Below are 13,115 nucleotides of genomic sequence, written 5' to 3'. Positions count from 1 at the left end.
CCTATTCAAAGGTAGGTCTGGTCTGCACTGGGGCCCTGGTCTGAAACCCCTGGTCCCTGTCTAAAGTAGTGCACTGGGGCCCTGGTCTGAAACCCTATTCCAAAAGGTCCCTACCCCCTGGTCTGAAGTAGTGCACTGGGGCCCTGGTCTGAAACCCTATTCCAACAGGTCCCTACGGCCCTGGTCTGAAAGTATTCACTGGGGCCCTGGTCTGAAACCCTATTCAAACAGGTCCCTACCCCCTGGTCTAAAGTACTGTGTAGTGAACGGGTTGCCATTTCGGTTTGACCAGTTCAAACAAGTGGTCCACTATATATTTAATGGAATGACGTAGTGGCCTATGTAGGGAAGAGTGTGCCGTTTTGGACACAGCGTGTTTGTGATACGCGCAACACAGAGGCACCTTTTTGTTTTTTGTTGAATGTGACACCCTACCCCTACATAAAGCAGGGCACTATCTAGAAAATACGATGACATTTGGGATGCGTGTTGCTATTTGTGTACGTCGTCACATCCTATAGTAGTCCACGTAAATAAATATTATCCTAGAAATCAGATTTTGTAAACTAGTTTAGTATCCCTGGAACCATATACAGGTCCCCCGTCCATTTGATCTGATCCATTAAAGGCTGAACTGATCCTAGATCAGTAGGAGTGTTGATCTAGGAACAGGTCCCTGTCCATTTAATCTGATTCATTAAACTGATCCTAGATCAGTAGGAGTGTTGATCTAGGAACCAGAGAGGTCAGTCATCAGGTTTGGTATTGGGACAGAGAGGTCAGTCATCAGGCTGGGTATTGGGACAGAGAGGCCAGTCATCAGGTTTGGTATTGGGACAGAGAGGTCAGTCATCAGGCTGGGTATTGGGACAGAGAGGTCAGTCATCAGGCTGGGTATTGGGACAGAGAGGTCAGTCATCAGGTTTGGTATTGGGACAGAGAGGTCAGTCATCAGGCTGGGTATTGGGACAGAGAGGTCAGTCATCAGGCTGGGTATTGGGACAGAGAGGTCAGTCATCAGGTTGGGTATTGGGACAGAGAGGTCAGTCATCAGGCTGGGTATTGGGACAGAGAGGTCAGTCATCAGGCTGGGTATTGGGACAGAGAGGTCAGTCATCAGGCTGGGTATTGGGACAGAGGTCAGTCATCAGGCTGGGTATTGGGACAGAGAGGTCAGTCATCAGGCTGGGTATTGGGACAGTCATCAGGCTGGGATTGGGTCAGTCATCAGGCTGGGTATTGGGACAGAGAGGCCAGTCATCAGGCTGGGTATTGGGACAGAGGTCAGTCATCAGGCTGGGTATTGGGACAGAGACCCCAGTCATCAGGCTGGGTATTGGGACAGAGAGGTCAGTCATCAGGCTGGGTATTGGGACAGAGACCCCAGTCATCAGGCTGGGTATTGGGACAGAGAGGTCAGTCATCAGGCTGGGTATTGGGACAGAGAGGCCAGTCATCAGGCTGGGTATTGGGACAGAGAGGTCAGTCATCAGGTTGGGTATTGGGACAGAGAGGTCAGTCATCAGGCTGGGTATTGGGACAGAGACCCCAGTCATCAGGCTGGGTATTGGGACAGAGAGGTCAGTCATCAGGCTGGGTATTGGGACAGAGAGGTCAGTCATCAGGCTGGGTATTGGGACAGAGACCCCAGTCATCAGGCTGGGTATTGGGACAGAGAGGTCAGTATTCAGGCTGGGTATTGGGACAGAGAGGCCAGTCATCAGGCTGGGTATTGGGACAGAGAGGTCAGTCATCAGGTTTGGTATACCAGATACCAGTGTATCTGCGGAGTGTAAACTGTAGAACAAACCGCAATGGTAAAGAAACCCATCGTAGTTCACACTTGACATTGGCTGCATCCCAAATGGCTCCATATACCCTTTACAGTGCCCTACATTTAACCAAAAGGAGCAGACTATATAGGGAATAGGGTACCATTTGGGATGCAAGCATTGTATAAAGTACATCATTTACAGATCATAAATAATGCACGGATTCCAAATGTTCCGAGAGGGAGTTCCGAGAGGGAGTTCAGGTTGGGTATTGGGACCGGGGAGGAGTTCCGGGGAGGGAGTTCTGGGGAGCTGCATCCTAAATGGAGCAGACTATATAGGGAATAGGAGTTCATAAATAATGCACGGGGAGTTCCGAGAGGGAGTTCCGAGAGGGAGTTCCGGGGAGTGAGTTCCGGGGAGGGAGTTCCGAGAGGGAGTGAGTTCCGGGAGGGAGTGAGTTCCGGGGAGGGAGTTCCGGAGAGGGAGTTCCGGGGAGGGAGTTCCGGGAGGGAGTTCCGGGGAGGGAGTTCCGGGGAGGGAGTTCCGGGAGGGAGTGCCGAGAGGGAGTTCCGGGGAGGGAGTTCCGAGGAGGGAGTTCCGGGGAGGGAGTTCTGCAAGGCGATCATCATCCCAGAGTTCTACTACTCCAGCCCCAGGGTGAAGTTGATTCCGTGGACAATTCCGATGATTATGGGTTGCCAGGCAACAAGATATCTCAGCCAATCCAAGAGCTGCCCGTAAAGGACATGTGTTCTCTCCCATCTGGGGGAGGAGGGGGAGTAGGCGTTAAGGAGCAATTGGTACATCCATTTGTGGAATTCAAAATTAATTATATACAGTGATTGATTCTTGAAGAATACAACTTATAAACAGGGCTCTGGTCGCACATGAGACTAAAAAGGTTTGTTGTGATGTAGACCAGGCTCGTTAGATAACGCTATTGCTGGTTATGTAGACCAGGCTCGTTAGATAACGTCATTGCTGGTTATGTAGACCAGGCTCGTTAGATAACGTCATTGCTGGTTATGTAGACCAGGCTCGTTAGATAACGCTATTGCTGGTTATGTAGACCAGGCTCGTTAGATAACGCTATTGCTGGTTATGTAGACCAGGCTCGTTAGATAACGCTATTGCTGGTTATGTAGACCAGGCTCGTTAGATAACGCTCATTGCTGGTTATGTAGGTAGCTATCTTTTGATAAAGCCAGGGTCCCTTGTATTGTCTCTTCATTATTGAATTGAAATGGTTAAAAAACTGAAAGTTATCAAAACACTTAGTTTAGAATATCTACATAAATTCAGCAATTGTATTCTTCTCATATGACTCTGTCGACTCCTGACCTGTTAATTAAACACTTCCTCTGGCATCTCGTCCACGCATCTGCCTGTAGTTGAACTCAAAAAACCTGCAGGAGGTTTGTTTGTTTGTTCATTCTACGTCGTCAAGGTAACAACCAATGACACTTAGGAACGATAGGACACGTTCTTTTAACGGTGCTGAAATATTTTGTACGGTGCTCCTTGGGAAGGGGGACCCAATCAACATGCACGTGATGGCGGGCGGACGCACCCGAGCCTGCTTTACTCCATTGTGTGTAAACAATGTATCATTGTAAAGAAACACTGAAAAGCCTCAAAACATGGTTAAAACTATAATAAACAACCACTGACCATCCATCAGATCAAAATGATAGTTTTATACATGTTTTACAGCATTTTTTTTTTTTTTTTACAATTATACTGAACAAAAATATAAAATATAAAAAACACAACATGCAACAATGTCAAAGACCGATAAGAATAAGTGTGTGTGTAAGATATGCTCTCAGATTCAGCCAATCCCGGTGTTCTGTGGCTCTCGTCGCCTCTGCCAATGAAAGGATACGGATTGTTCATCATCCTCTTCAAGTCGACCTTCTCGTTGCAGTACGGACACGTCTGCTTCTTACCCACAATGCACCAGCCACGGATACAGAACTCGTGGAATCTGGAGGCAGAGTTGGCGTTAAAGAATCCACAACAACAAGACTAGCGTAAAATGATTAGCATTTCACATAGGAAATCATGGGATAGTTAGCCTCCATGCTAACACTCGCTGGGCATCTTCAGTTGCAGGTTTGGGATCTATTCCAGTAAATTGAAGATCGAAAAATACAGGTTAAGACAACATAATAATTCCACGAGGCAGCGTTAGAAAATAAACACATTAATTGGACGGTCGCAGTGGGCTAATTCTACAGGATTAGTATTGAAAACGTGACTAGCAGTCAGGACTCAATAACGTGGTTGTACATAATTAGAAAAACATTTAAATTTACTTATGCTAATATATATATTATATTTTCTGAGATGTTAACAAAAAAAATATTCTTTGATTGTGTTTATTTTCCACTTTGACGGTGAACTTTCTGTACTGCTAATATTCAATACCAGTCGTTTTTGCTCCAGCGCTTAGTCCAATGAATTTATTTTCCAAACGCTTCTGCATGGAATTATTATGTTGTCTTAACCTTTATTATCTTCAACCTAGAGTAAATTCAGGAAGTAAACTTACATTCCGTTTTTATGGGAATCGATTTGGTGTAGTAATTAAGGGAAGAGTAGGGCACTATATAGGGAAACGGGCGCCATTTACAGAGAGAGGGGAGAGAGAGGAGAAGGAGAGAGAGGAAGGGAGAGGGGGAGTATAGAGAGAGGAGGGGGAGGAGAAGTAGAGAGGAGGGGAAGAGAGAGGAGGGAGTATAGAGAGGGGAGGGGAGGAGAAGTAGAGAGGAGGGAAGAGAGAGGAGGGAGTATAGAGAGGGGGAGGAGGAGAAGTAGAGAGGAGGGGAAAGAGAGAGGGGAGGAGAATAGAGAGGAGGAAAGAGGGAGGAGAAGAAGAGAGGAGGGGAAAGAGAGAGGAGGGGAAAGAGAGAATATAGAGAGAGGGGAGGGAGAAGTAGAGAGGAGTGGAAAGAGAGAGGGGGAGTATAGAGAGGGGGGGAGAAGTAGAGAGGAGGGGAAAGAGAGAGGGGGAGTATAGAGAGAGAGGAGGGGAGGGGGAGGAGAAAGTAGAGAGGGGGGGGAAAGAGAGAGGAGAGAAGTAGAGAGGAGAGAGAGGGAGAAGAGAGAGGGGAGGGGAGAAGTAGAGAGGAGGGGAAAGAGAGAGGGGGAGTATAGAGAGGAGGGGAAAGAGAGAGGAGAGAGTATAGAGAGGGGAGGGGAGAAGTAGAGAGGAGGGAAAGAGAGAGGAGGGTTATATATAGAGAGAGGAGGGAGTATAGAGAGAGAGGAGGGAGTATAGAGAGAGAGGAGGGGTATAGAGAGAGAGAGGAGGGGTATAGAGAGAGAGAGGAGGGAGTATAGAGAGAGAGGAGGGGGTATAGAGAGACAGGAGGGAGTATAGAGAGAGAGGAGGGAGTATAGAGAGAGGAGGGAGTATAGAGAGAGAGGAGGGAGTATAGAGAGAGAGGAGGGAGTATAGAGAGGGGAGTGGAGAAGTAGAGAGGAGGGGAAAGAGAGAGGGGGAGTATAGAGAGAGAGGGGGAGTATAGAGAGAGAGGAGGGAGTGTGACATAGCATACAGGATAGGAGAGCTGATCTTCTATAATCCAAACAGTGCAGTGAGGATAGTAGCCTTGGGCGGTATCCACGGTATTACCGGCATAGAACAATAGGGGGCGCTAGAAACGCAAGAAAATCCCATTGGGCTTCTAATACCAGAATGCTAACAAAATTAGCACAAACTAATAGGGATATCACAGACGCTGTTAGCTAAATGCTAACGAGCGAAAACAAAAAATAAACAAATGGCAAAGACAGTCAAATCCAGCTCAAAGTTATACAAGTGTAGCTAGGAGCTACCGAGTGTCATTTCCGGTGTGTGTGGACATGTACAAGCGAACCTGAACGAGAGAACGAACAAAGTTGCGATGCATGCTTTTCTCTAGGAAGAGCTGTATGTGTACACCGAGCAGATGGGAGAACAGAGAAGAAACAAACGCTATAGCAGGAAGCACAGGGAAAACATGGTGGCGGCTGTACAGAACTCATCCAGAGCTCTTTGACTTCTGGCAGAAAAGCAATTAGAAGATATCTGAGGGCAAACATTTAGTAGTGAATTACATTTAGTAGTGAATTACATACAAGTGTAACTTCATCACCTCATGTGCGCCGTACAACAGAGACTCTCCCATAGATACAGAACACTGTGGATTCACCTGCTCCTGCTTTCTAGCATTGTGCTATTTACAAAACTAACACGTGACTGGCTCAACTGTTCTGGGGAACTATGGTACGTTTCATAATTTAAAAAATAATGTGACAGGTGAAACGAAGAACGCAATCGGCTTTATCTCCTAAGGTATTGCACGAAAAAAAAAAGATTTACAAAATATTTCAAAGTATTGAAAATCTTCAAATAATTAGTTTCAATGGTATTGACAGTATTGAAAAACACTCCCAGCTTTTTCCAAATCCCCCAGTACACGGAATATATGGTATAGTGCCCAAGCCTAGTGGATAGGATACATGTGGTTACAGGAGAGTTGGTAGGTATCTTCTATAATCCCCTCCTCATCCACGTCTACGAGGATCTTCTGACCACACACCGCACAGATATCATCTGTCAGGCTCCTGGACGGCATTCCTCCCAGGTTATAGTACTGCAACAACAACAACATGTTATAGTACTGCAACAACAACAACATGTTATAGTACTGCAACAACAACAACATGTTATAGTACTGCAACAACAACAACATGTTATAGTACTGCAACAACAACAACATGTTATAGTACAGCAACAACAACAAGTTATAGTACAGCAACAACAACCACATGTTATAGTACTGCAACAACAACAACATGTTATAGTACAGCAACAACATGTTATAGTACAACAACATGTTATAGTACAGCAACAACAACAACATGTTATAGTACTGCAACAACAACAACATGTTATAGTACAGCAACAACAACAACATGTTATAGTACTGCAACAACATGTTATAGTACTGCAACAACATGTTATAGTACTGCAACAACAACAACATGTTATAGTACAACAACAACATGTTATAGTACTGCAACAACAACAACATGTTATAGTACTGCAACAACAACAACATGTTATAGTACTGCAACAACAACATGTTATATTACTGCAACAACAACAACATGTTATAGTACTGCAACAACAACATGTTATATTACTGCAACAACAACAACATGTTATAGTACTGCAACAACAACAACATGTTATAGTACTGCAACAACAACATGTTATATTACTGCAACAACAACAACATGTTATAGTACTGCAACAACAACATGTTATATTACTGCAACAACAACAACATGTTATAGTACTGCAACAACAACATGTTATAGTACAGCAACAACAACAACATGTTATAGTACTGCAACAACATGTTATAGTACAGCAACAACATGTTATAGTACTGCAACAACAACATCATGTTATAGTACAGCAACAACAACATGTTATATTACTGCAACAACAACAACATGTTATAATACTGCAACAACAACAACATGTTATAGTACTGCAACAACAACAACAACATGTTATAGTACTGCAACAACAACAACATGTTATAGTACTGCAACAACATGTTATAGTACTGCAACAACAACAACATGTTATAGTACTGCTACAACAACAACATGTTATAGTACTGCAACAACAACATGTTATATTACTGCAACAACAACAACATGTTATAGTACTGCAACAACAACAACATGTTATAGTACAACAACAACATGTTATAGTACTGCAACAACAACATGTTATATTACTGCAACAACAACATGTTATAGTACAACAACAACATGTTATAGTACAGCAACAACAACATGTTATATTACTGCAACAACAACATGTTATATTACTGCAACAACAACAACAACAACATGTTATAGTACAGCAACAACAACACGTTATAGTACTGCAACAACAACATGTTATAGTACAGCAACAACATGTTATAGTACAGCAACAACAACATGTTATAGTACTGCAACAACAACATCATGTTATAGTACTGCAACAACAACATCATGTTATAGTACAGCAACAACAACATCATGTTATAGTACAGCAACAACAACACATTATAGTACTGCAACAACAACAACATGTTATATTACTGCAACAACAACAACATGTTATAGTACTGCAACAACAACAACATGTTATAGTACAGCAACAACAACATGTTATAGTACTGCAACAACATGTTATAGTACAGCAACAACATGTTATAGTACTGCAACAACAACATCATGTTATAGTACAGCAACAACAACATGTTATATTACTGCAACAACAACAACATGTTATAATACTGCAACAACAACAACATGTTATAATACTGCAACAACAACAACATGTTATAGTACTGCAACAACAACATGTTATAGTACTGCAACAACAACAACATGTTATAGTACTGCAACAACAACAACATGTTATAGTACTGCAACAACATGTTATAGTACTGCAACAACATGTTATAGTACTGCAACAACAACATCATGTTATAGTACAGCAACAACAACAACATGTTATAGTACTGCAACAACAACACGTTATATTACTGCAACAACAACAACATGTTATATTACTGCAACAACAACAACATGTTATAGTACAACAACAACAACAACATGTTATAGTACTGCAACAACAACATGTTATATTACTGCAACAACAACAACATGTTATAGTACTGCTACAACAACAACATGTTATAGTACTGCAACAACAACATGTTATATTACTGCAACAACAACAACATGTTATAGTACTGCAACAACAACAACATGTTATAGTACAGCAACAACAACAACATGTTATAGTACTGCAACAACAACATGTTATAGTACTGCAACAACAACAACAAGTTATAGTACAGCAACAACAACACGTTATAGTACTGCAACAACAACATGTTATATTACTGCAACAACAACAACAAGTTATAGTACAGCAACAACAACACGTTATAGTACTGCAACAACAACATGTTATATTACTGCAACAACAACAACAACATGTTATAGTACAGCAACAACAACAACATGTTATAGTACTGCAACAACAACATGTTATAGTACAGCAACAACAACAACATGTTATAGTACAGCAACAACAACAACATGTTATAGTACTGCAACAACAACAACATGTTATAGTACAGCAACAACATGTTATAGTACTGCAACAACAACATCATGTTATAGTACAGCAACAACAACATGTTATAGTACTGCAACAACAACATCATGTTATAGTACTGCAACAACAACATCATGTTATAGTACAGCAACAACAACACATTATAGTACTGCAACAACAACATGTTATAGTACTGCAACAACAACATCATGTTATAGTACTGCAACAACAACATCATGTTATAGTACAGCAACAACATGTTATATTACTGCAACAACAACATGTTATAGTACTGCAACAACAACAACATGTTATAGTACTGCAACAACAACAACATGTTATAGTACTGCAACAACATGTTATAGTACTGCAACAACAACATCATGTTATAGTACTGCAACAACATGTTATAGTACTGCAACAACAACAACATGTTATAGTACTGCAACAACATGTTATAGTACTGCAACAACAACATGTTATATTACTGCAACAACAACATGTTATAGTACTGCAACAACAACATGTTATAGTACTGCAACAACAACAACATGTTATAGTACTGCAACAACAACAACATGTTATAGTACTGCAACAACAACAACATGTTATAGTACTGCAACAACAACAACATGTTATAGTACTGCAACAACAACATGTTATAGTACTGCAACAACAACATGTTATATTACTGCAACAACATGTTATAGTACTGCAACAACAACATGTTATATTACTGCAACAACAACAACATGTTATAGTACTGCAACAACAACATGTTATATTACTGCAACAACATGTTATAGTACTGCAACAACAACATGTTATAGTACTGCAACAACAACATGTTATAGTACAGCAACAACAACATGTTATAGTACAACAACAACATGTTATAGTACAACAACAACATGTTATAGTACTGCAACAACAACAACATGTTATAGTACTGCAACAACAACAACATGTTATAGTACTGCAACAACAACATGGTATAGTACTGCAACAACAACAACATGTTATATTACTGCAACAACAACAACATGTTATAGTACTGCAACAACAACAACATGTTATAGTACTGCAACAACAACAACATGTTATAGTACTGCAACAACAACAACATGTTATAGTACTGCAACAACAACATGTTATAGTACTGCAACAACATGTTATAGTACTGCAACAACAACATGTTATAGTACAGCAACAACAACAACATGTTATAGTACTGCAACAACAACATCATGTTATAGTACAGCAACATGTTATAGTACTGCAACAACAACATGTTATAGTACTGCAACAACAACATCATGTTATAGTACAGCAACAACACGTTATAGTACTGCAACAACAACATGTTATAGTACTGCAACAACAACATCATGTTATAGTACAGCAACAACAACATGTTATATTACTGCAACAACAACATGTTATATTACTGCAACAACAACAACATGTTATAGTACTGCAACAACAACAACATGTTATAGTACTGCAACAACAACAACATGTTATAGTACTGCAACAACATGTTATAGTACAGCAACAACAACATGTTATAGTACTGCAACAACAACAACATGTTATAGTACAGCAACAACAACAACATGTTATAGTACTGCAACAACAACAACATGTTATAGTACTGCAACAACAACATGTTATAGTACTGCAACAACAACATGTTATAGTACAGCAACAACAACAACATGTTATAGTACTGCAACAACAACATGATATAATACTGCAACAACAACATGTTATAGTACTGCAACAACAACATGTTATATTACTGCAACAACAACAACATGTTATAGTACTGCAACAACAACAACATGTTATAGTATTGCAACAACAACAACATGTTATAGTACTGCAACAACAACAACATGTTATAGTACTGCAACAACAACAAGTACTGCAACAACAACAACATGTTATAGTACTGCAACAACAACAACATGTTATAGTACAGCAACAACAACATCATGTTATAGTACAGCAACAACAACATGTTATATTACTGCAACAACAACAACATGTTATAGTACTGCAACAACAACAACATGTTATAGTACTGCAACAACAACAACATGTTATAGTACAGCAACAACAACAACATGTTATAGTACTGCAACAACAACAACATGTTATAGTACTGCAACAACATGTTATAGTACTGCAACAACAACATCATGTTATAGTACAGCAACAACAACAACATGTTATAGTACAGCAACAACAACAACATGTTATAGTACTGCAACAACAACATGTTATAGTACAGCAACAACAACATGTTATAGTACAGCAACAACAACAACATGTTATAGTACTGCAACAACAACATGTTATAGTACTGCAACAACAACAACATGTTATATTACTGCAACAACAACAACATGTTATAGTACTGCAACAACAACAACATGTTATAGTACTGCAACAACAACAACGTTATAGTACTGCAACAACAACAACATGTTATAGTACTGCAACAACAACAACATGTTATAGTACAGCAACAACAACAACATGTTATAGTACTGCAACAACAACATGTTATAGTACTGCAACAACAACATGTTATAGTACTGCAACAACAACATGTTATAGTACTGCAACAACAACAACATGTTATATTACTGCAACAACAACATGTTATAGTACTGCAACAACAACATGTTATATTACTGCAACAACAACAACATGTTATAGTACTGCAACAACAACATGTTATATTACTGCAACAACAACAACATGTTATAGTACTGCAACAACAACATGTTATATTACTGCAACAACAACATGTTATAGTACAACAACAACAACATGTTATAGTACAACAACAACAACATGTTATAGTACAACAACAACAACATGTTATAGTACAACAACAACATGTTATAGTACTGCAACAACAACAACATGTTATAGTACTGCAACAACAACAACATGTTATAGTACTGCAACAACAACAACATGTTATAGTACTGCAACAACAACAACATGTTATAGTACTGCAACAACAACATGTTATATTACTGCAACAACATGTTATAGTACTGCAACAACAACATGTTATAGTACAGCAACAACAACAACATGTTATAGTACAGCAACAACATGTTATAGTACAGCAACAACAACATGTTATAGTACTGCAACAACAACAACATGTTATAGTACTGCAACAACAACATGTTATAGTACTGCAACAACAACATGTTATAGTACTGCAACAACAACAACAACATGTTATAGTACTGCAACAACAACAACATGTTATAGTACTGCAACAACAACAACATGTTATAGTACAACAACATGTTATAGTACTGCAACAACAACAACATGTTATAGTACAGCAACAACAACATGTTATAGTACTGCAACAACAGCATGTTATAGTACTGCAACAACAACAACATGTTATAGTACTGCAACAACAACAACATGTTATAGTACAACAACATGTTATAGTACAACAACAACAACATGTTATAGTACTGCAACAACAACATGTTATAGTACTGCAACAACAACATGTTATAGTACAGCAACAACTACACGTTATAGTACTGCAACAACAACAACATGTTATAGTACTGCAACAACTACACGTTATAGTACTGCAACAACAACATGTTATAGTACAGCAACAACTACACGTTATAGTACTGCAACAACAACAACATGTTATAGTACTGCAACAACTACACGTTATAGTACTGCAACAACAACATGTTATAGTACTGCAACACGTTATAGTACGGCAACAACACGTTATAGTACTGCAACAACAACATAATATATAAGTATAATTAATAATAATAAATATAAAACTCTCCCCTCCCCTGGACTACATAGTAGTACAACAACAATTACATCAACAGATACTCTGTGTGTATACTGTATGTGAAACACTGCATACGTGTAGTACTCACCCCTATAGTTGAGGCCATGTAGTCGGAGCAGATTTCAGCAAAGTCCCGTCCCATCACTCCATAGTACAGACCATAGAACAGCATGATAACGCCCACATCCATGGAGTCCTCAGCCTTGATCCTACAAGACAACACATCCATAGAGCCTTCAGCCTTGATCCTACAAGACAACACATCCATGGAGTCCTCAGCCTTGAT

General features: G+C 39.8%; 1 protein-coding gene across 3 annotated transcripts in view; it reads right to left on the bottom strand.

Moving 5' to 3' along the window:
* Positions 1-2,148: 2,148 nt before the first annotated feature.
* rnf175 (ring finger protein 175) overlaps positions 2,149-13,115 on the bottom strand; it is a 26,508-nt gene continuing 15,541 nt past the window's right edge. Inside the window, exons 6-9 of one of the 3 annotated variants that reach the window (XM_065022013.1) lie at positions 12,918-13,038; positions 6,285-6,418; positions 3,661-3,762; positions 2,149-2,537 (exon numbers count right to left, since the gene is read on the bottom strand). In XM_065022013.1, the coding sequence (XP_064878085.1) occupies positions 2,417-2,537; positions 3,661-3,762; positions 6,285-6,418; positions 12,918-13,038 (478 nt within the window). In that variant the 3' untranslated portion in view covers positions 2,149-2,416. Of the gene's footprint in view, positions 2,538-3,452; positions 3,763-4,885; positions 5,851-6,284; positions 6,419-12,917; positions 13,039-13,115 lie in introns of those variants that run through there. The other 2 variants (XM_065022011.1, XM_065022012.1) reach the window with 2 other exon arrangements.

This window comes from Oncorhynchus nerka, linkage group LG8 (genome assembly GCF_034236695.1).
Source record: "Oncorhynchus nerka isolate Pitt River linkage group LG8, Oner_Uvic_2.0, whole genome shotgun sequence".
In the NCBI taxonomy this organism is placed as follows: domain Eukaryota; kingdom Metazoa; phylum Chordata; class Actinopteri; order Salmoniformes; family Salmonidae; genus Oncorhynchus; species Oncorhynchus nerka.
This window is presented reverse-complemented; position numbering and strand designations above follow the sequence as displayed.